The following is a 26217-nucleotide window of genomic DNA, read 5'->3' as shown; positions in this document are numbered from 1 at the left end:
ACATATTGCTAATGGCTACCATATTGAACAGTCAAACAGAGTATTTTCATCATTACACAATGTTTTCATAGAAAAGCTTCTCTGCTTAAGACCTTTTTTTTTTTTAAATTTTTTTTGAGACGGAGTTTCTCTCGTTTCCCAGGCTGGAGTGCAATGGCGCCATCTCAGCTCACTGCAACCTCCGCCTCCTGGGTTCAAGCAATTCTCCTGCCTCAGCCTCCTGAGTAGCTGGGATTACAGGTACCCACCACCACACCTCGCTAATTTTTGTATTTTTAGTAGAGACAGAGTTTCACCATGATGGCCAGGCTGGTCTCGAACTTCTGACCTCAGGTGATCACTCACCTCGGCCTTCCAAAGTGCTGGGATTACAGGCATGAGCCACCGCACCCGGCCTCTCTGCTTAAAACTTAATTGGTTATACAGTAGGAAATGATGAACTAATGTGACAGCGTTTTAACCTCTACATAAATCCATCTCTACTCCCACTGGATTTCGATGCTTGTTTATCTATATTTGCTCAGAAATTCAAATTCCTGCTCAGCCACTTCTTAACTATGTGCCCATTAACATATTATTTAACCCCTCTGACTCTCAGTTTCTCATCCTAATTATTCATTAGTTTGGTACAAAGATTAAATTAGATAAGCAGGTAAGATAAATTACAACATTCATCATGTTACGCCCTCATTTGTAAACTCTTCTGGGTTAGAAGTTTGTTTTCTGAAAGTTTCAGTTTCATACATTAAAGACCTTTACTAAAAGCAAAGGTATGTATTTACCTGGTTTGGATTTTTGTAACCCAAAAGTAGATTTGCTGCTTTTATATCACCATGAACATATTCATTTTCATGTATATATTCCAGCACATCCAACTGTGAAAATAAATAGATAAAATAAGGTTATACTGCTATTTATTTAGAACTCATGATCAATTCCAACATTTTGAATATAGAATAACATGGGTTTTTTTCATATTAACAATGACAGAGAAATGTATTTCACAATTACTGGTTATTCTAAAATATCACATCTTCTGGTTGCTCATCCTAGAAAAAAGTAAAATGATCCTCAAAAATCAAGTATTTTAGTTGAAGTTCCAATGGAAGAAAATCAGGATTCAAAAATGCTTATGCCTAATTCCTGATAGCCCAGTAGCCAAACCGCACTGCACAAAGAGGAAAAACATAGCACAAAATCAGAGATCTATGGTGAAATAATATTGAAGCCCATTCAGCAATTCCTCACCTAAGGAATAATTATAAATCAAGCCTTGAGAATCTCAGAACAAAATGTCACGTCCATGAGCAAAGAGAAAGGTATTCTTCCTCTGTATGGTAATAGAAAACTCCTTAGCTTCATCTCTAAAGCCCTTCAGCTTTGCATGTTACATACACTTAGTACTAAATAAACATTTGCTGGCTTGGAGGATGGATAAACGAGAAAATTAATGCATTGTATTTGCTGCATCCCAATCTGGATTAAGCAGCTTCATGCTACTGAAAGTGAAAAAATGAGACTTAAACCAAATACAAACATATAAGACAAATATGTAGCATAAACAAACGTGTGCCTGAGTGCTACTGAGAGTGCATTGCTTTTGATTTGGCAAAGTATACTTTATTCATTGCCACAACTAATTATTGCCACCATCCCAAACTCATAATAAAAACTTTATAGCACCCCTCTACCATCACATGTTTAAAATGGCTGACAATATATTTTGCCATGATTTGCACTGTTATAACTGACAAAAGAAAGGTTATTCTTACAGCAATGAAAGCTTGTTCTGGTATGTAAAACAAAGCTCTGAGGAAAAAGAAGATCAGACTGGAGAACCAAAGCCTAATTGAGTTTGCAGTGCCAGACACAGCACATTCTGTCACTTACAGAGCCCATTGTTATCAATTTCACCAAAATAGCCTCTTCTCCTAACAACTGATGTCTCTAGGGCAATAATCCTTCATTCTCTAATAATTCCACAAAGGGAAAAGATTTCTATATTGTAAAAAGTAAACAATTTGGAAATGGAGCATGTGAAATAAGTAATTCTTTCTTACCATTCGGATACCTAATTGCAGGACAGTTGACTTTTTAAAGGCACCATTCTGGCCTGAGATCTTCTGTAAATCTATTCCTAGTCTTTCTATTACCATAAATCTGTAACTGTAAGAAAGAAGCATCAAAAAGAGATCATCCTGAGAAAGTAACGCTTGAAACTGTCTATTTAATTTGAAACAAGAAAAATCACACTCAACCTAACAACTAGGTATAATGCAATCTAAACCCATTAGAGGATGAATGCACATTCATAATTCTGCTATTCTTTTGAAGAAACTGCTCAGTATTTACTTTGCAGCTGGTTTTATAGAAGAGAAGGCTGTACTGAACCATTCACACTGTTTTACATAATGAAAAAATCTTTTTAAATTAGATAGTACTGAATGCAATTCATTTTGACTCCATGACTTTCTTGTCATATGGCCTTGAACAAATTATTGTCCACACATGATTTTTTGTTTGTTTTTTGTTTTGTTTTGTTTTGTTTTTTGAGACAGAGTCTCATTCTGTTACCAGGCTGGAGTGCAGTGGCACAATCTCGGCTCAATGCAACCTCCACCTCCCAGGTTCAAGCAATTCTCCTGCCTCAGCCTCCCAAGTAGCTGGGACTACAGGTGTGCACCACCACACCCAGCTAATTTTTGTATTTTTAGTAGAGACGGGGTTTCACCATGTCGGCCAGGATGGTCTCAATCTCTTGACCTCATGATCTGCCCTCCTCAGCCTCTCAAAGTGCTGGGATTACAGGCCTGAGCCACCGTGCCCAGTCACATGAATTTTCTATTTGTTTCTTGATAAGATCATGTTTACATTTTCTATACATTTATAAACATGTCTTTTATTAAGTGCACTTCTTCCTTTTCTGTTCTGTTTGGCACCTTCCATACCTTCTTTCCTTCCCTTCATTTATATATCCACATCAGTCCCTATTCTATATTTACGTATGCATACACAAACACACACATTTAAGAATTTGGTTTACAAAAATGTGATCATATTAAAAGTACTTTCTCCATCTTACTTTTTTCAATAGCATCTCATATCAAAATCCTTCTAAGGCAACTAGTATAGCTCTAACGGACTTCTTTAATGGGCTACATATGACATGATATGGATGTACCAAGATTCAATCAGTCATTCAGTCCCCTAGTGGCAGTCCTTTACTTCAAGATTACTGCTTGCTTATTTTTTTTATTTAAAGCATTTAGAGACCATTTGAACAAAGTACTGACATCTGAGCTTATTGTCTCATCTATGAAATAAAAATAATATCACCTATTTTAATAGGCTATTCAAAGGACAAAAAATAAAGTATATAAAAATCTCTGGCACAAAAGGGTAAATAAAAAATGACAGACTTTTTTTCTCTTTTCAAACACTATTAATAAATTATATATAGGACTAGCCATATTTGGTGGTTTTAAAGATATTTCTATAACTTATTTGTTGTGCTTCTCTTCAAGAGGTAGAACTTAATTCTCCTCTCTCAGGACCAATGGATCTATCTAGTGACTAGCTTCTAGCAAAGAGAATAAAGCAGAAGTGATAATATCCCTTTTAAGATTAGATTACAAAAAACGATGACTTCCTTCTTGAATGCACTTGTGTGCATGCTCTCTCCCCTTCCCCCCAATTAATTACTCTAGAGAAAGCCAGCTCTTTTTCATAACACTCAGGTAGCTTATGCAAAGACCCACATTGTCAGGAAGTAAGAAGGCCTGCCAACAATCACATAAGTAAATTAAAAGCAGATCTTCTTAGGCCTACCAGTAGCCACATGAGTAAGCTTGAAAACAAATACTTCCCCAGATGAGCCTTGAAATGAATGTAATCCAGCAGACAACTGATTGTATATCCTTATTACAGATCCTGATCTAGAATCATCCAGATAAGCCACTTGCAGTCTCCTCACCCACAGACACTAAGACAATACAAGCTTGTGGTTATAGGCCAATATGTTTTGGTAATTTGTTACATGGCAACAGTTAACTCATAGACCACATAAGGAATAGTTATAAAGAAACATTTGATTATAATAATTCCATTTTACCTTTTTCCCTTGAATTCAGTCAGACCAGATCCATAAAACAGAGGAATTCCTAAATAATCAAGTTGTTTGTGTTCTATCCACTTTTTGACTACAAAGACAAATTTATTTTTAAAAAGATTCATGTTATTTCAAAAGATACTTCTTACCTTTCTACAAATTTATTTAGCTAACCAAAAAAGTAATTAGATCTTCCTAGAAGATAATTTTTTTTCAATCAAACATCTCTAATAGGCTCAAACTGTTACCACTATAATTAACAAAAAATTAGAAATTTTTACATTAAATCAATAAAAACAAGTCATAGTCTTTGTATATTGATATCATATATATTAATGTTTCAGAAAAAGAATTAATTACCTTATATGCTAGCTAAATTTCTAAACATAACACATGTTAACTGCCAAAGGCTCAGCACACAGATGGCTTTTTCTTCCCTATTACTTCAAAATCTAAAACCATAATGGACAAACAAACAAACAAACAAAAAACAAATTGGGCAGAAAAACCATCCTACTTTGAAATTATTTTATACAAAAACTGGTTTTGATTAGTTTACAAAAAATCAAATCCACTTAAATAATCAGTTAACTTTCATCATTATTTCATGACTCTAGCCTATGTTTTTATGTTTTAAGACAGCTGTACTGAAAACAATCAAATTGAATGGATTCTATTTGTCACTCTGACATAGTTTAAACAATTAGTAAAGACTACAGTCTTAATGGACTTAAGAAAAACTAAGTTAAATATTGAGGCCAGACCCATCATTCTTACTCTTAAACATGATGTAAAGGACCTTGACTATACAGTCATTACTCCTGTCTACTTCTTTAATGTTTTTCTTAGCCCATCCATATCACATGTATAAAATGCTGTTATTTTTCCTCTCTGCTCATATTCATTTCCCATTCAAATCTTCTAACTGGTCATTCTTAAACTTGGTATCCAGCTCCAATTAATTTTCCAACATTCAAGTTTCTAACATTTTCTTAAACATCTTAAAGTTTAATCATTTCCACACACCTTGCCCCAATCCATTCTACAATCGTTCCTTTTTTATACATTTATCTGCTTCCCATTTTAATGTTTTTTCCTTATAGTCGTCCTATCCAAATGGTTTACTGTAAAAGAAATAATTTCATTCTACTATCTTTTACACTTAGGGAACTCTTGGTAGCTTAGATTAACAACCTAACATTTTATGTAAAGTAGTAGAAACAACTTTGACTTAAAATATATAACCCATTATGTATGTCATGTCAAGATTTGTATACCATCTGTCTTGCTTTTATATGTTGTAACAGTTAACTGTATCACTTTACAATAAAATTTCTATTGAAAAGAATTTTCCAGAAGGCCAGAAAAAGACCAAAATATCAACACTCACTTTAGCAAGCACATATATGGAAGTAGCTTGATTTGCTAATTTTACTTACTATAGTCTTTTTTTGCAACTCTCTGATAAAATTTAAGTTCTGAAAATAACGGGCCATTTTCTTGATATTCCTATAAAAAAAAGAATAATTAATTTTACTAGAAAAAATAATCCTAAAGAGGGAATTGTCATTTCAACTGTGAAAATATGAACATATATATGTAGTATATAATAGTACTTGAATCACTTTTTATAAAACATAGGCACCAGATTTCCACTAAAAATCTCAGAAAACACTAAATAAACTTGAAGAATCTAATTTTTAAACAACATATTGTACAACTATCCCTATACAGTCTTACACATAAAAGTAGTTTTCTTACAGAAAACACTTATTAAAAGCACTGAGAACTGTATACATAAACATACACACTCACTGTATACCAACATATACATCCGGGTGATACACAGCAAACTCTCCTTGTGATCCACTCACACATGATACCTTTACTGAATGGTCTACTGTATTTCATTCATTACACTAGGTACAGGGGACACAAAAAGAAATAAAATCCTATGCTTGCCTTTAAGGACCTTACCATCTTGATTAAAGAGGTGGAGAGGGTGGGAGGACATTTGGGAGGGAAAGAGAAAGAATAGCTAGATTGATAACACACCAGGGTAATAGTTGGCAATACAGGAAAACAAAGGTTCTCCAGTGTCAATGTTTTAACAACGTGAAAATAGATCATAACATTAGGTTTACTGATAAGGCAATAGTTATAAAAATTAAGGTGAAAAACATTCTTTTTTTGGGGGGGCGAGGGGGCGGGACAGAGTCTCACTCCGTCGGCCAGGCTGGAGTGCAGTGGCGCGATCTCGGCTCGCTGCAAGTTGTCTCCCGGGTTCACGCCATTCTCCTGCCTCAGCCTCCCGAGTAGCTGGGACTACAGGCGCCCACCGCCACGCCTGGCTAATTGTTTTGTATTTTTAGTAGAGACGGGGTTTCACCGTGTTAGCCAGGATGGTCTCCATCTCCTAAACTTGTGATCCGCCCGCCGTGGCCTCCCAAAGTGCTGGGATTACAGGCGTGAGCCACCGCGCCCAGCCAAAATACTCTTAAAGCAGAAAAGGAAAAAGTCAAATATATGTGAAATACAAATCTATGAGCAACACTTACCACTTTTACTACATGTCTTGCATCTTTCTCTGGTTTATTTGTGGGAAAAGCTGCAGGAAAAAAAAACCACACACACACACACACAATGGAGAGAAAAATAGTTATTCCCAATTACTGAATACCTACCATATCCCAAACACTATGCAAAGCACTTTACATATGTAAGTTTATTATATCATCCCAACAACCTTTTATGGTAGTAGGAATAAATCATCTCTATTTTATACAAGATGCTACTGAAGTTTGAGACGTTGAATGAATAAATTGCTCACTAAATATTAGAGATAGAAACTCAAAACTGCCTGACATCACAGCTGATACACTTTATCATAAACCATATTCAAATATTTAAATACAGAATCAATAGCAATATGAATCATATAGATCCAAAATGTGGGGGAAAATATTTTATACATATATGGCATTAAACCCAATATATAATACACAGTAAAATCCATTGATTCAATTGCACTAAATTAGAATCCATAATGATTCAGAAATAAAAATTGATTCAATTTAAGTAGAAAGTTCAAAACAATTTATACTTGACAAAATTCTAGAATAAGTAAAGTTAAAATGAGAATAAAGTCTTTAAAAATATCTTCTGAACCTACCAATCAATTACTTTTACATTAAAGAATACATACCTCATAAATTCATTTCAATTTCAAGTTAACGTTACTTCATTTAATTCTTATTTTCCATTTGTAGTTCAGATGGTATAATCCCTACTTTTAAAATCTCCAGTGTTCACATTTTAAAACAAATTAATCTTTTCCTCTACATTACCTAAATTATTAAAAGATTACTGTTTTCAAATCTCAATAAGAGAAATTTACACGTATATTTATTTGTACTGCAAAAGACTAAAACTTTGTCATTCGTTCATTTGTTCACTCTCCATTCATTCATTCCTTTACTCAGTCAAATAGCTAAAATATTTATCAAGAAGCTAGAATATGCCAGGCACTGTATTAAGTGTCCAGATGATGTTTGAAGGAAAGAGAAAGGAAAAAAGGTGGAACTAGTATTGTTTACAATTGAAAATCAATAATAGACTTGAGAACAGGATCAAATTCTTGAGATACAATATATTTATATATATTAAATATATTTATTAAAATGCTGTGTCCTATCATTAATATTATCTTTTTCTTTTTTCTAATTCTATCAGCTGTTCCCTTTTTTCCAATAATTCACACCTTAGATATACATATGTCACAAATTTAATAAAATATATAAATTGTACATTACAGTTGAGCCAATCATATACAATTTTTTTAACCGTTCTCCAAAGTTTTTAATATCAGTAATGCTACTAGCCAGTTGAAGAAAGTATCATTTCAAATTCTAGCTAATATTAAATTGTAAACCCAGACCTCTTTACAATAACAAAGAAACTAAACTTACTTATAGTACTTAAAATTATCATTTCATCTTCATTCATGTTATTTCATTTTTACCCATGCAATAGTCCCAAGGAAACTGCAGGAAGAGTAGATTAGCTAGACCTACTTTCTTCTAAGAAGAAAACTTAAGAAAGTATATCCAGGGGACAGAGTCAAGTCTTGGTATAGAAGAATTGGTGAGAAAACCTTTGTTCCCACCCTATGACAAACTATATTACTAGTATGGTTCCCAAGGCTAAGGAGAAATACCCTGTTCCAACCTTGGCCCACATAAAACAGTACCTACTCTAGGCAAGTGTCTTTGCTACCTGAGGTAGATGTCAGTAGAAACTTTTGCCTCTCATCTAAAAGCAAGTGACCACAGCAGCAAATAAATCTTTAAGCCCAACAGAATGTAATAAGCTAAAAAGTACAGAAGAAAATTGGGAGTTTCACACAGATAAATAACAGATTATGTTACCATAGGAAAAAAGAAAAAGATGTCCAATCAGTCCAAGGCCTGAATCCTTGCTGATTTCAATCATTATATCCCTAATACTTTATAATCTGAATTTTCCTTTCACATTATTTCAAGTGAACATAGTCATGTGTTGACACATACTTGAAAATCTCTACGGTCATCATTTGATAGCTACACAATAGTCTCTATAAGCTTCCACGTCAGGTTATACTGGAGGGTCTAAATCTAAAATCAATAGACTAGAAAGCTCTTAGAGACGGGTGCTTCATATGAACAAAGAGATTGTTCTGGTTACCACATGGGTCTTTTTATAGTAGAATAAGTAATCAATTAACAAAACAATTATTTCCTACTGTATGCCAAGCCCCACTATAGCTAGTGAAATTAAATGATGAAATACACACACGCATACAGGGACATGGTATATGCTTTTGCTGCCTGGTAGAGAAATCTAAAATGTCTTGGATTATAAGACGCATCATTAAATACATATATGCACACCCATGCTCATAGCAGCATTACAGACAATTAGCCAAAAGTGGAAGCAACCCAAATGGCCATGGACAGATAATTAAACAAAAGGTGGCATATACATGGAATGGAACATTAATCAACCATAAAAAAGAAGGAAATCATGTCACATGCTACAACATAAATGAACCTTGAGGACATTAGGCTAAGTAAAATAAGCCACACCACACACAAAAAGACAAATACCATATGATTCTACATTTATGAGGTATCTAGAGTACTGAAATTCATAGAAACAAAAAAAGTAGAATGTTGGTTTCCAGGCACTGGGAAAAGAGGAAAATGGAGAATTACTGTTTAATGAATAGAGTTTCAGTATTGCAAAATGGGAACGTTCTGGAGATCTGCTGCACAACAATGTGAATATACTTAACACTACTGAACTGTATATACAAGTACAGTTTTAAAAATTCTGCAGCCTTATGGGCTACCAAAGACAAAGATTCTAAAAGAGGGCAAGCTGAGAAGCTATCAGGTTGGCCTGAGAAGAAAAAGAGTTTTGTCCAAGAAATGGCAAAACTATGTTGCTAGCTATCTCTTTGCTGGAAGCATAGAGACATCTAGGGAGTTAACAGTACTTAGACTAATTTGCATGCATGAAGAAGTAAGGGCGACAGAATTCTACATGGTGTTATTGGCCTTATCCCACTAACAACAGAACTCTATCGTAAATTGTGGCAGTACACATATTTTTTTCAGTAGGAAGAAGAATCACAGCAATAAGTTCAAGAGAACTGCTAGAGAGGGTATGGAAGGATATGACGAAGTGAGAAGTCTCCCAGAAAATTACTATGCTTTGATTATTACGGAAATATCTTTAGTTTAAGAGTGGTCATTTTTGGGGGCCAGATGACACTTCTAATCCCATTTAAACACCCAAAAATAAGGTAAAAAAAAAAAAAAATAGAGGAAGAGCCTTAGAGGTATGGGTTCTTTGCAGCCTAGTCTCACTTTCTCTAAGAGACAGAAGAATAATTAACCTATGCAGATTGTGGGTAGGGGGCAGGAATTCTTCAGATAAGACTAGTCAATCAATTAGGATTTAGGAAAAATATCCTGAGACAACAAACGCCTAGGATCAATTCAACAAATTAAGAATCCAAGGACTTGGGTGGGGGAAATCATGATTCAATGAACTGATAGGGTGTTCTAGGTTCTACACAATGTTTGTCCTCTGTATTTCAACCTCTGTTTACACTAAGGTATTTAAAATCTATAAAGAAAATATTTCAATAAATAATTTAGAGGAGAAAAAAAAAAAAAGAGTGCTAAGCTCATAAAAGACAAAGAAAGATTGAAGAATTTTCCCAGAGGGAGTTACAGAGAAATGATAACTACACATATTGTGTCATCTTGGATTTTGAACCAAAAAAGGACATTAGTAGGACAACTGGCAGAATTTTAATGAAGTATATAAATAGGTTAATAGTATTGTATCAATGCTAATTTTCTGGTGTTGATAACTATGTAAGGTATTATGTGCTATTTTGTAATATATTACCATTTAGGGAAGTTGAGTAGAGAATATGGGAACACTCTTTTTTTTGCAAACTCTCTAAAATTTAAAATTTAAAAGTTACAAAATAAAATTTTTAAGTATAAAAACTAAACAAACAAAACAGGTGATATTTAAGATTTCTCTTAAAAAAGGTAACAATCCTCTTACAAAATTGTGTAAGCATTGGAAAGAGAGCAAAACCATAAATATGCATGAGATTTTGAAACAGATAAACTAATATGATAAACACTATCATCAGTAAACTTAAAAACTTAGAAAAAAATGACAATTTCCTAGAAAAAAAATTTACCAAAATAATTCAAAAAATGAAAAACCTAAATAGAAACATAATCATTAAAGGAAACAAATCAGCTTTTCAAAAATCAGTATTTCAAAAAAATGTGGACAGTCCTCAACTTACAATGGTTCAACAGGGTTTTTCAGCTTTACAATGGTGAAAAAGCACTGTGCATTCAGTAGAAATCATACTTCAAATTTTTAAATTTTGAACTTTTCTCAAGCTAGTGATATGAGGTATGATACTCTCACATGAGATATTCAACACTTTATTATAAAATAGGCTTTGTGTTAGATGATCTTGCCCAATTGTTGGCTAATAAATGTGTTCTGAGCACATTTAAGGTAGGCTAGAGTAAACTATGATGTTTAGTAGACTAGATGTATTAAATGCCTTACTGACTTACAATAATTTCAATTTATGATGGAATTATCAGGACATAACCCCATTGTAAGTCAAGGAGCATCTGTACATATAAGATGGAGGAGGAACACTCAACTGTAGCTCTCCCATTGAAAACAGCTATAAAATATAGACAAAAAAAGAAGACAGTAGCTATTAGAAGGCTCTTAAAAAGTAAAGAGAGGTTTCCACTCAACATATTAAGAGCTTAGAGGTCCTCACTCCTGTCTTCTCAAGGGGGGGAAAAAAATAAAAAAATTGAACAATCTGAAAATCAACAACTTTTCTTTAATCCATCAGAGACCTGAGGTTACAAGGCAAATCACTGCCCAACAACTGGAAAGAGAAGTGAATACAGAGAATCACATCTTCTTGGGGCAGAGTTTTACTATAAGCCCTCCATGTTCTCACAGTGAATATCAGAAAAATCTCCTGTTTCAAGCAGGGGAAGGGGAAACTACTTTGCCAGAACCTAATCAACATGGAAGAAGAAAAATAACCACTCCAGCCTCCTCTAGCTTTTCTATCTCACCTAAGTAGGGTATAGGACGCTGAGAAATACTGGTGAAGGTCACATCTTGGGGCACAGCCCCCCCAAAAAAACAAAACAAAACAAAACAAAAACAAAAACAAAAAAACAGACTTACACTAATCATTAGGTAAATCCAAATCAAAACTGCAAGATACCACCTTGTACCAATCAGGATGACTATTATTAAAAAGTCAAAAAACAATAGATGTTGGCGAGGCTTCAGAAATAAGGGAACATTTATACACTGCTGGTGGGAATGTAAATCAGTTCAGCCACTGTGGAAAACTATATAAAGAAAGTGTGGTACATACACACTATGAAATACTACACAGTCATAAAAAGAATGATCATGTCCTTTGCCACAACATGGATGCAGCTGGAGGCCATTATGCTAAGCAAATTAACACAGGAATAGAAAACTAGACACTGCATGTCCTCATTTATAAGCAGAAGGAAAACACTGAGTACACATGGACACAAACAAGGGAACAAAAGACAATGGAGCCTACTTAAGGGTATGGCATAAGAGGAGAGTGAGGACTGAAAAACTACCTATTATGCTGATTACCTAGGTGACAAAATTATCTGTATACCAAACTCCCATGACACACAATTTACCCACGAAAGAAACCTGCTATGTACCACCTGAACTTAAAATAAAATTTGAGTTGGAAAGAAAGTAAATAATAAAAATAAAAAACAGATTTAGTCATAAGATTATAAAAGGCCTCATATTCTCCCACACCTTACCAGCACATCAACAGCAGACCCACCTTGCAAGAAATGTTTTTAAAAAGCTCTTGAGAGCGAAGGAAAATAATATATGTGTTATTACTCAGATCTGCATAAAGAAATAAACTGTGCCAGAGAGGAAATAAATGAAGGTAAAATAAAAGCTTATTTTTTACTTTAATTGGCAAAACGTTTGTTCAAAATAACCATGTGTTGAGTTATTATAGCTTATGAATAAGTGAAATGAATTACAGCAAGAGATAGGAGAGAATAATTATAAGGTACCTGCACTAATTGTGAAGTAGTATAGTGTTATTTGAAAGTAAGCTTTGACTAGTTGTAAATGTTGCCCTGTAAACTCTAAATCAACCACTAAAAATTTCTAAAGAAGAATTGATATACCAAGAAAGGAGAGAAAACAGAGTCATATAAAATGCTCATTTAAAATCAGAGAAGGCAAAAAAAAAAAAAAAAAGATAAAAAAACAAGAAAGAACAAGCAAAACAAATAGAAAACAGTTACAAATACATCAGATAATAATCCAAATACACTAATAATCACTTTAAATATTAATGGTCTAAATACATCAATTAAAAGACAGATAGTGACAGAGTAGATTTAAAAAAATAAGACAACTATATGATGTCTATAGGAAACCCACTTTGAATATAAAGACACACATAAAAGTAAAGGGACAAAGAAAGATATATCATGCGAACACAAATCAAAAGAAAGCTGGAGTAGCTATATTAATATCAAACAAAGCAGATGTGATAGTTAATAGTGAATGTCACCTTGATTGTACTGAAGGATAGAAAGTATTTATCCTGGACCTGTCTGTGAGGGTGTTGCCAAAGGAGATTAGTATTTGAGCCAGTGGGCTGGGAAAGGCAGGCCCACCCTTAATCTGGGTGGGCCCAATCTCTAATCAGCTGCCAAGGCGGCTAGGATAAAAGCAGGCAGAAGAACATGAAACGACTATACTGGCTTAGCCTCCCCGCCTACATCTTTCTCCCGTGCTGGATGCTTCCTGCCTTCAAACATCTAATTTCAAGTTCTTCAGCTTTGGGACTCAGACTGACTTCCCTGCTCCTCAGTTTGCAGATGGCCTATTGTGGGACCTTGTGATCATGTGAGTTTAATACTCCTTTATAAATTACCCTATAAGTATAAATATAAATGTATCTCCTATTAGTTCTTTCCCTCTATAGAAGCCTAATACAGCAGACTTAGAACCAGAAAAATCATCAGGAATAAAGAGGGATATTAAATAATAATAAAGGGGTCAATTCTTCAGGAAGACATAATAATCCTTAGTGTGTATGTACTACCAACAGAATGTTAAAATACATGAGGCAAAACCTAAGAGAACTGGAAGGAAAAATAGACAAATCCACTGTTGTAACTGGAGACTTAAACACACTTCCATCAGTAATTGACAGATGCAGCAGGCAAAAAGTCAGTAAGAATATGGTTGAACTGACAGCACCACCAATCAATGAATTCAACTGACATTTACAGAATACTTCATCCAACAACAGCAGAAGATACATTCTTTTTTTTTTTTTTTTTTTGAGACGGAGTCTGGCTCTGTCGCCCAGGCTGGAGTGCAGTGACTGGATCTCAGCTCACTGCAAGCTCTTGCCTCCCGGGTTTATGCCATTCTCCTGCCTCAGCTTTCTGAGTAGCTGGGACTACAGGCGCCCCCAACCACGCCCAGCTAATTTTTTGTATTTTTAGTAGAGACGGGGTTTCACCGTGTTAGCCAGGATGGTCTCGATCTCTCGACCTCGTGATCTGCCCGTCTCGGCCTCCCAAAGTGCTGGGATTATAGGCTTGAGCCACCGCGCCCGGCCAGAATATACATTCTTATCAAGCTCACACAATATATTCACTAAGACAGAAAACATTCTGGGCCAAAAAAACATAGCTCAGTAAATATAAAATAATAGAACTCATATAAAGTATGTTCTCAGACCAAAATGGAATTAAATTAGAAATTAATGACCAAAAGTCAAATGTATGTCTAAATAACACATGGATCCAAAAATTCAAAGTATATTTTAAAAAGTATTTCAAACTAATGAAAATGAAAATATAATTTCTAAAAATGTGTGGGATGCAGCAGAAGTAGAGCTTAAAGGGAAATTTATAGCATTGAATACATATATCTGATTAGGAGAAAGATCTAAAATAAATTATCTAAACTCACATAGTAGAAAACCTAGATGGGTGGGCCTAGATGGGCTAACTGGTGAATTCTACAAACATTTAAAGGGGCAATAATACCAATTATCTACAATCTCGCCTAGAAAACAGAAGCAAAGGAACATTCCACTAATTCTATAAAACCAGCATCACCCTAATAACAAAACCAGATAAAAATATTAAAAGAAAAAAAAGTACGACTCAATATCTCTCAAAAAGATAGATACAAAAATCCTCAACAAAACGTTAGCAAATCAAATCCATCAAATTGATGGATTTGGGTTGCATATAAAAAGATTTATACACAACTTAATGGGATTTATTCCAGGTATACAAGGCTGGTTCAGCATTTAAAAATCAATTAACATAATCCAACACATTAATAAGCTACAAAAGAAACATCATATGATCACATTATAAAACACAGAAAACCATTTGGCAAAATCTAATTCATAATAAAAATTCACAGTAATGCTAGAAATAGATGGAAACTTTCTCAACTTGATAAAAAAAAAAACCCTACAAATAAAACTACAGCTAAAATTAAACTTACTGCTGAGAAATTAGATGTTTTCATCTTAAGACTGGGAACAAAGCAAGGATGTCTCCTCTCACTTCTCCTATTTAACATCATACTGAAAGTCCTAGCTAATACAGTAACACAAGAAAAGGAAGTAAAAGGTAAACAGATTGCAAAGAAAGATATAAAACCATCTTTGTTCACATATGACATGATCTTATACATTGAAAATCCAGAATAATCAATGAAAAAACTCCTGGCCTTAATAAATCAGTATAGCAAAGTTGCAGGATATAAATTTAATCTACAAAAGTCAGTTTCTTTCTTTTGTAACAGCAATGAGCAATTGCTGTTTAAACAATATATATAAAAAACAATATATAAAAAACAAATGTATAAACAATACCATTTATATTAGTACCAAAAAAGAAATACTAATACTTAGCTATAAATACAACAAAATACATACAAATGAGGAAAACTACAAACATCTGATGAAAGAAAATCTTTATCATGATATGGAGAGATACATCATGTTCATAAATAGGAAGACTCACTCATATTCTTAAGATGTCAGTTCTCCCCAACTTGATATATAAATTCAAAGCAATACTAATAAAAACACAACAAGTTATGTTGTGGATATCAACAAATTGATTCTAAATTCTGTACAGAAGTGCAAAAGATCCAGAACAGTAAACACAATACTGAAGAACAAAGTCAGAGGACTTGCACTATTCAAGTTCAAAGCTTTCTATAAACAATAATTAAGAAACTGTGATTCTGCAAAAAAAAAAAAAAAAAAAAAAGGACAAATAGATTAATGGAATAGATAGCCTAGAAATAGACCCTCTATAGTCAAATATATATAGCCAGTCAATCTTTACAAAAGAGCAAAGGCAATTCAATAGAGGAAGGGTAGTCTTTTCAGCAAATGGTACTAGGACTGGATACTCACATGCAAAAATGTGAATCTAGACACTGATCTTTCATCAAAATTAACTCAAGATGGATTATAAACCTAAATGCACAATGCAAAAATGATACGCTTCTGGAAGGTAACACAAATGAAAATCTGGGTGATCTAGGGGTAGTGAGTTTTTACAGATATACCAAAAGCATAATCCATGCAAGAAAAGAACTGTTAAATTGGACTTCATTAAAATTAAAATTTTTCTGCTCTGTCAAAGACATTGTTAAGAAAATAAAAAGATAAATCACAGTGTGGGAGGAGATATTTGCAAAACATCTGACAAGACATATCAAAAATATACAAAATATTCTTAAAAATCAACAATAAAAAAATGAACAACTCATCTAAAAGTGAGCAAAATATTTAACAGAAACTTCTCAAAAAAGATGTAAAGTTGTAAAATAAACACACGAAAAGATGCTCGACATCATATATAATCAGGAAATTGCAAACTAAAACAATGAGATACAACTACACATTGATTAGAATGGCTAAAATCCAAAAACACAGACAATGTTAAATGCTGGCAAGGATGTAGCACAACAGGAATTCTCATTCATTGCTAGTGGGAATATAAAATAGGACAGCCACTTTGAAAGACAGTTTAGCAGTTTCTTACAAAGCTAAACACAGTCTTACTATACAACCCAGGAAATGCACTCCTGAGTATTTACCCAAATGAGTTGAAAGCTATGTTCACACAAAAATCTGCACATAAACATTTATACCCGCTTTATTAACGACTGACAAAAACTGGAAGCCACCCCCAGACATACTTCAACAGGTGAATGGGTAAACAAACTGTGATATTATTATTTAGCCACAAAAAGATATGGAGGAACCTTACATACATACAGTTTTGTGAAAGAAGCTAGTCTGAAAAGGTTACATACTGTATGATTCTAACTATATGTCATTCTGAAAACGGCAAAAGTATAGAAACATTAAAAAGAGGGCCGGGCGCGGTGGCTCACGCCTGTAATCCCAGCACTTTGGGAGGCTGAGGTAGGCGGATCACGAGGTCAGGAGATGGAGACCATCCTGGCTAACACGGTGAAACCCCGTCTCTACTAAAAATACAAAAAATTAGCCAGAGCACCTGTAGTCCCAGCCACTTGGGAGGCTGAGGCAGGAGAATGGCGTGAACCCGGGAGGCAGAGCTTGCAGTAAGCCGAGATCAGGCCACTGCACTCCAGCCTGGGCGACAGAGTGAGACTCCGTCTTAAAAAAAAAAAAAAAAAAAAAAAAGAGAGAAAGAGAAGTGGTTGGCCGGCTGAGGTTTAGGGCAGGAAGGAAGAGGAATAAATAGGTGTAGCACAAGGCAATCTCAAGGCAGTGAGATTAGTCTTATAAGACTAATAGTGGACACATGATATTATGCATATATCAAAACACATAAAACTATATAACATAAAACCTGGGCACAGTGGTGCACGTCTGTAACCCCAATTACTTGAGAGGCTGATGTGGGAGGATCACTTTAGCCTAGGAGTTCAAGACTAGCTTGGGTAACACACCAAGATCCCATCTCAAGAAAAAACAAACAACAAAAAAAATTATACAACACAATTAATGAGCTCTAGTTTAAATTATGGACTTTAGTGAATAATAATGTATCAATATTGGTTAATAAATTGTAACATATTTACCACACTAATTTGAGTTGTTAGTAATAAAGAAAACTATGACAGCAGTGGGAGAAAGAGGTAGTATATGAGAGTTCTGTACTATCTGCTTAGTTTTCCATAACCCTGAAACTGCTCTAAGAGAGTCTCCTGATTAAAAATAATAAAATAGCAGGTAGATTATGAGAAAGGGTCACAATTCACAGTAACATCATACTTGAATCAGATATTCCACTTCTTCCCTTCCGGTATCCTTCGGTCAGAACTCAAGGAAGCCCAAACCTTGAAAGCTGACATTAGGGCAAACAAAAAATGCCCTAGTAGAAGCTCTCTAGTTAAGGATAGAAGAGTAGGAAATGAATATCCTAACACTCAGAGAGTACAGAAAATGCCATTATTCTTTTTTCCTATTTTTCACCTTTTGGTTCTTTCCCATCCCAGGACCCAAACAATTCTGTGGTGATGACAGTGGCAGCAGCAGCAGGGACACACAGAGATCTGAAACTCTCAAGGAAGGAAACTTTCCTCTCCAATCAAATGAGTTGTGGTCCCAAAAGAGAAGGGTATCCAATAACTTTTTATATTCTACACCCTCTTGCCATTTTCCCTAGACACAGGTGCATGGCAAGACAGGGTAAATAAAAGCCCAGATTTCTGGTCAGAGAACCTAAAAAGGAGATTCCAGAGAATAAATACCAAGGAGATCATGGAGGGAGAAGAGCTTGGGAACATCACCACAACAAGTTGTTTATAAACTCCTGGACTCATTCACAAGCTGTGTATACGTGGAGCTAACATTAAACAGCACATACAGAGTTCAATAAGTAAACTGCCAATTCCCAAGTCCCAGGCTGGTCACTGAATGGAACACACATGACCTGAACAATACTTTTGCTATTGAAAACTAAACGAACACTGTACCCCAAACACAGACCAGTCAGAACTTGAAGCCTGAATGCAACCAAGAAGATTACCTGCTAAAACAAAATATCAATGTTCTCTGTTAGAAGAGACCTAAATTCTTGTAACATAATATTCAACATATCCATGATATAATTCAGAGTTACTAGGCATACAAAGAAGCAGAAAAAAACTCATATATGAAAAGACAATGAATAGATAATGGCAAAATGACAGGGATGTTGCAACTATCTGACAGACTTTAAAACAATTATTATTAAAATGCTTCAACAAATAAAAACAAACACTTTTGAAACAAAGGGAAAAAAAGAAAAATGCAACAAAGACAGAAAATACAATAAAGAATCAAATGATGTTTTTGGAACTAAAAGATACATAACCGAATTTATTTTTTTTTTTAAAGTTCCTGAGGGGGCGCGATACAATTAGGGAGATGACATAAGAAAAGTCACTGAACTTGATGATAGATCAAAGGAAACTGATCCAGCCTAAACAACAGAGAGATAAACTATGAAAAAATTGAACACCACCTTTGAACCTTATAGGCAGTAACGAAACATTGAACATGTGGAATACCACAAGAAGAGAAGGAAGCTTGTGATACTAAAAAAACATTTGATGAAATAATGACTGAAATTTTCCAAGTTTTATATACACATAAGCCTATAGACTCAATAATGTCAAAGAACCCTCAATAGGATAAACCCAAAGAAATCAATGCCCAGACACATTACAGTCAAATCTAAAATCTAGAAACAAAGAAAAATCTTGAAAGCAGCCAGAGTGAACAATGCATTATGTATAGGGGAACAATGACTCAAATGATTGCAGATTTATCATCAGAAATGATGAAGAGGTGAAAAAAAAATTATCAATCCAACATCCAGCAAAAATATCTTTTGGAAAAGAAGACTAAATGAAGACAATCTCAGGTGAAGAAAACTAAGAGAACTGATGGCCAGCAGACTTGCTGTGTTAAGAATTGCTAAAGAAAGGTATTGAAATAAAAAAGCCTGTAATCCCAGCACTTTGGGAGGCTGGGGTGGACAGATCACTTGAGGTCAGGAGTTTGAGACCAGCCTGGGCAACATGGTGAAACGCCATCTCTACCAAAAATACAAAAATTAGCTGGGCGTGGTAGCATACGCCTGTAGTGCTAGCTACTTGAGAGGCTGAGACAGGGGAATTACTTGAACCCAGGAGGTGCAGGCTGCAGTGAGCCAAGATTGTGCCACTGCACTCCAGCCTGGGTGACAGAGCGATACTCTGTCTCAAAAAAAAAAAAAGAAAGAAAGAAAGAAAGATATTGAGGTAAAAGAAAAGCTACACAAGGAAATTTGGAATATTAGGAATAAAGGAAGAGAAAACATGATAAATAGCTGGGAAAATGTAATAGATTAGGCGTCTCTTCTTCAGTTCTTCAGCATATATTTAACAGATGGAGCAAAACGTGTGACATGAACTGATGGGATTTTCAATGAATGGAGATATAATACATAAGACAACCACAATATATAAAAGTCTGTGAGATACAGGCTAAGCAGGACTTAATGGAAAAAAATTATAAAGAAAATAACCAGAAATCAATGAAATGGAATAGAGTAAATGAAACCAAGAGCTATTTCTCTGAAATGGTCAATAAAACCTATAAACTCATATCAAGACAAAAAAGAAAACACGATTTGAAAGATCAACATCAAAAATGAGAGACTATCACTACAAAACCTAATTACATTTAAATATAATAAATATTAACAACTCTATACCCATAAATTTGACAACTATATTAGTTGGGGTTCTCTAGAGGGACAGAATTAATAGATGTATATAGATGTATATATGAAGGGGAGTTTATTAAGGAGTATATTAAGGATTCACATGATCACAAGGTGAAGTCCCACAACAGGCCGTCTGCAAACTGAGAAGCAACAAAGCCAGTCTGAGTCCCAAAACTTCAAATGTAGGGAAGCCAACAGTGTAGCCTTCAATCTGTGGCTGAAGGCCCCAGAGCCCCTCGCAAACTAGTGGTGTGAGTCCAAGAATCCAAAAGCTGAAGAACCTGGAGTCTTGATGTCAGTCAATCTTCAAGAGCAGGAAGCATCCAGCAGGAGAGAAAGATGAGGGCCAGAACTCTCAGCAAATCTGCTCTTTCCACCTTCTTCTGCATGCTGATTAGACGTTGCTCACTCAGATTGAGGGTGGGTCTACCTCTCCCAATCCATTGACTCAACTGTTAATCTGCTTTGGCAACACCCTTACAGACATATCCAGGGACAATACTTTGCATCCTTCAATCCAATCAAGTTGGCAATATTAATAATCACAACTGATGATAAAATAGAGCAATTCCTGAAAAACCATGAACTACTAAATTATCTGAAACAAATAACCAGATTAGTCCTAAGTAACTACTAAAGAAAGTGAAACCATTGTTTGTTTGTTTGTTTTTTAAAAGCCTTTCTGGGCCGGGTGCGGTGGCTCACGTCTGTAATCCCAGCACTTTGGGAGGCTGAGGCGGGTGGATCACAAGGTCAGGAGATCCAGACCATCCTCGCTAACAGGGTGAAACCCCATCTCTACTAAAAATACAAAAATAAATTAGCCGGGCGTGGTGGCAGGCGCGTGTAGTCCTAGCTACTGGGGAGGCTGAGGCAGGAGAATGGCGTGGACCCGGGAGACGGAGCTTGCAGTGAGCCGAGATCACGCCACTGCACTCCAGCCCGGACAACAGAGCGAGACGCTGTCTCAAAAAAACAACAACAAAAAAGCCTTTCTGACCTATACAAAACATTTTAAAAACGCGTAACACTAATTCTACACATTCACTTCCAGAAAACAAAAGAAAGAATACTTCAGAACTCATTTTATGAGGCCAGAATTACCCTGATACAAAATTAGACAAAGATGGTAGGGGAAATAAATAAACAAATAAATAAATAAATAAATAAAAGTATACACTGATAGTCTCCTTAACAAAGATGGAAAGATTCTCAACATATAAGCAAGTGGAATCCAGAAATATATAAAAATAATACACCATGATCAAGTTAATTTGAGGAATGCAAAAATGTTTCAATATTCAAAACTCAATGTCATCTACCATATTAATAATCTAAAGAAGAACCACCTGATCATATCAATGGACGTAGAAAAGGCAATTGACAGAATTCAACACCCTTTTATGATCAAAACTCAGTACGCTTAACTTGACAAAGAACAGGTATGAAAAACCTACAGTTAACATCACACTAAATGGTGAGAAGCTGAATACATTCTCCCTAAAAATGAGAACAAGTAAAAAATGAGCACTCTTGCTATTTCTATTCAATAAATCACTGTAAGTCCTAGCCAGTGCAGTAAGTTAAGAACATAAATGAAAAGCGCACATTTGGTAAGAAAGTTTTCCCTATCACCAGATGATGTGATTGTCTACGTAGAAATTCCCAAAGAATCTGCCACAAAAGAAAAATCCAATCCTAGAATAACTGGGTTTACCATATTCATAGGATATAAGGTCAACATACAAAAATCAATGATATTTCTATATACGACTAATGTACAAATGGAAACTGAAATTTAAAAACCAAGAACATTTTCAATAGCTCCAAAAAATGTATATATTAATATATAACCAACAATATATGTATAGGACTAGTATGCTAATAACTACAAAAAGCTGATACAAGAAATCAGGGAAGACCTAAAGAAATGGGGACACATGCTGTATTTATGGTTTGGATGACTCTACATAGTAGAAATGTTAATTTTCCCCAAATTTATCAATAGATTTAGCTCAATATCAATTAATATCCCAGAAATTTTTGTTGTCATCATTCTGGAAATATAAGTTAATTATGTATATGGAAAAGCAAAGGAATTAAAATAGCTAAAACAATTTTGAAGAAAAAGTTGAAGGAATCACACTACCCAAATGTCCTTCAATGGTAGAATATACAAACTCTGATACATTCATACAACAGATTACTACTTGACAATAAAAAACTGCTGACACACACAACAATTTGAGTCAATCTCAAAGGCATTATGCTAAGTGAAAAAAAAAAAATCACAAATGACACATATCACATGATTCCACTTATAGTAATCCCATACGTTCCCCAAAAGGCACATCTATACTGATGCAGAATAGATCAATGGCTGCCGGAGATTCGGGGTAAAAGGAGGCTATGGTCACAAAGGGATAGATAAGGAAGATTTTAGGGGTGATGAATCTGTCCTCTATCCTAATTATGTTGGTGGGTATGTTAAAATTCACAGAAATGTACAAAGATTTTTTTCTCTTTATTTTTATAAGAAAAAAGATACAAGTACATAATCATAATACAAAATAGAATATACTTAGTTATAAAATAGAAGCAAAAATATTGCAGAAAATAAATACACAATATAAAACTGTGGTAGAAAATGCACAAAGAAAAGCAGTAGGCTTCAAAGGAAGGTGGACTTAACATGAGCACAAACTGAATATGTAGAAATGAGACAGAATGTAAGTGATAAAGAGAAAAACAGAACAAGCAAAGTCATACTGGTATTTGTTTCCAGGATTAGATTCCAAAACTATGACATGTTAAAAATTTTTATATTTTCTAAATCACATATATTTTTAAAACAAATTATTGTGTACTTGAAAAAAAAGTGTATTCTCTGTAACACTGTTAAAAACCCTCCAAACTAAAACTTTTCCTATTACATATTTCACTTTATAACTTATTATTATAGCACAATCAGTTACCTTCAAACTCTTAGTAATGGAATGTTTCTTGGAATCCTGATATTTTGGAGATACTGCAGGTTCGGTTCCACATCAATGCAACAAAATGAATATTGTAATAAAGCAAGTAGTGTGAATTTTTTGGTTGCCCAGTACATATAAAAGTTATATTTACATGATACTGTAGTCTATTAAGGGTACAACAGCAGTATCTTTTAAAAAACAATGTACATGCCTTAATTTAAAAATATTTTATTGCTAAAAAATTTCAGCAATCATGTGAGCTTTTAGCAAGTTATAATCTTTTTGTTTGTGGAAGGTCTTGATGTGGATAGTAGCTGACTCATCAGGGTAGTGAGTGCTGAAGACTGGGGTGACTGTGGCAATTTCTTAAGATAGCAATGAAGTTTGCCACATCAATTGACTCTCGCTTTCACAAAAGATCTCTCTGCAGCTCACGATGTTGTTTGTTAGCATTTTATCTACAACAGACCTTTCAAAATTGAAGTCAATCCTCTCAAACCATGCCACTGCTTTATCAGCTAAATTTATGTAATACTCTAAAACTTTGTTGTCATTTCAACAATGTTTATGGCATCTTTACCAGGATAGATTCCATCTCAGGAAACCACTCTCTTTGTTCATTCCTAAGAAGCAACTCCTCATAAGTTAAGTGTTACCATGAGATTGAGCAGTTCAGTCACATCTTCAGTTTTCACCTCTAATTCCAGTTCTCTTGCCATTTCCATCACATCTACAGATGCTTCTTCACTGAAGGCTTGAACCCCGCAAAGTCACCCACAAGGGTTGGAAACAACTTCTTCCAAACTCTTGTTAATATTGCTATTTTTATCTCCTTCCATGAATCATGAATGTTGTTAATGGCATCTGGACGGTGAATCCTTTCCAGAAGACTTTCCATTCATTTTGCCCAGATCCATCTGAGGAATCATTATCTATGGCAGCTGAAGCCTTATTTACTTCTTAAATACTAAGACTTGAAAGTTAAAGTTACTCCTTTGATCCATGAGCTACAGAATGGACACTATGTTAGCAGGCATGAAAACAACATCACTCTCCTTGTACATCTCCATCAGAGTTCTTGGGTAACTAACGTGCATTGTCAACAAGTAGTTATTTATTTTGAAAGTAATTTTTTTGTTTCTGAGAAGTAGATTTCAACAGCAGGCTTAAAATATTCAGTAAACTCTTTATTATTCGTGCAAATTTACGGGGTACATGAGAAAATTTGTTACAAGCATACAACACATAGTGACCAAGTCAGGGTATTCAGGGTGCCCATTACCAAAGTACAACACATTTTTGTTAATTATAGTCATCCTACTCTGCTATCAAACACTGAATTCGTTCCTTTTAGCTCACTGTATGTTTGTACCCTTTAATCTACTTCTCTTCATCTCCCCCTCTTCTCCCAAAATGGGTGAGGGACAGTTGTTCTCACTCATATGTTTAAAAACAAACAAACAAACAAACAAAAAACTGTGATATATGCCTTAAATATACACAATTTTAAAATAAGAAAAATAAAACTAAAAAAAAAAAAAATCAGTAAACCATGCTGTAAACAGACACACTGTCATCCAGGCTTTGTTGTTCCATTTACAGAGTACAGGTAGAATAGATAATAAACATAATTCTCAAGGGCCTTAGGATTTTCTGAATGGTAAGCACTGGCTTCCACTTAAAGTCATCATCTGCATTAGTCCATAAGAAGAGAGTCAGCCTGTCTTTAGAAGCTTTCAACCCAGGCACTGACTTCTCTCTAGCAATGAATGTCCTACACAGTATCTTCTTCCAATAGAAGTCTGTTTCATTTACACTGAAAATTTGTTAGTGTAACCACCATCACCATTGATCTTAGCTAGAACTTCTGGATAACTTGCTGCAGCTTCTACATCAGCACTTGCCATTTCACCTTCCATTTTTATGTTCTGGAGATGACTTCTTTCCTTAAAACCTCATGAACCAACCTTTGCTAGCTTCAAACGTTTCTTCTGCAGCTTCCTTGTCTCTCTCAGCTTTCCCAGAACTGAAGAGTTAGGAGCTTGCTCTGGATTAGGCTTTGGCTTAAGGGGATGTTGTGGCTGGTTTGATCCTCTATCCAGACCACTGAAACTTTCTCCTTATCAGCAATAAGGCTGCTTCATTTTCCTATCATTCGTGTGTTCACTGGAGTAGCACTTTTAATTTCTTTCAAGAACTTTTCCTTTGCATTCACAATTTGGCTAACCGATGTAAGAGGCCTAGCTTTTAACCTATCTGAGCTTTCGATATGCCTTCCTCACTAGGCTTAATTATTTCTAGCTTTTGATTTAAAGTGAGAGATGCATAACTCATTCTTTCACTTGAATACTTAAAGGCTACTTCAGGGTTATTAATTGACCTAATTTCAAAATTGTCGTATCACAGAGAATAGAGAGGTCTGAGGTAAGGGAGAATGACGGAAGCATGACTGGTCAGTGGTGCATTTAGGCCATGTGCTACATTTACCAATTAAATTCACCGTCTTGTATGGGTGTAGTTCATGATTCCTCAAAATAATTATGATAATCACAAGAAAGCTCATTGATCACAGATCACCATAAAAGATATAATAACAAAAAAGTTTGAAATATTGTCAAAATGACCAAAATGCAACACAGACATGCATGAAGCACACGCTGCTGGAAAAAATAGCACTGATAGATTT

The 26217-nt window shown here is 34.8% G+C and overlaps 1 protein-coding gene across 4 annotated transcripts in view; it reads right to left on the bottom strand.

Annotated features, from left to right (window-relative positions):
• The window catches only part of VRK2 (VRK serine/threonine kinase 2), a 104583-nt gene that overhangs the window by 62937 nt on the left and 15429 nt on the right, over positions 1–26217 (bottom strand). For all 4 annotated transcript variants that reach the window (XM_073023013.1, XM_007970544.3, XM_007970545.3 and 1 more), the window contains exons 3-7: positions 6667–6716; positions 5548–5617; positions 4112–4199; positions 2061–2166; positions 783–875 (exon numbers count right to left, since the gene is read on the bottom strand). In XM_073023013.1, the coding sequence (XP_072879114.1) occupies positions 783–875; positions 2061–2166; positions 4112–4199; positions 5548–5617; positions 6667–6716 (407 nt within the window). The remainder of the gene's footprint in view (positions 1–782; positions 876–2060; positions 2167–4111; positions 4200–5547; positions 5618–6666; positions 6717–26217) is intronic.

The sequence above is a fragment of the Chlorocebus sabaeus genome, chromosome 14, assembly GCF_047675955.1.
Source record: "Chlorocebus sabaeus isolate Y175 chromosome 14, mChlSab1.0.hap1, whole genome shotgun sequence".
NCBI classification, from domain to species: domain Eukaryota; kingdom Metazoa; phylum Chordata; class Mammalia; order Primates; family Cercopithecidae; genus Chlorocebus; species Chlorocebus sabaeus.
Note: the sequence above shows the minus strand (reverse complement) of the source record. Positions and strands in the feature narration are given on the sequence as shown.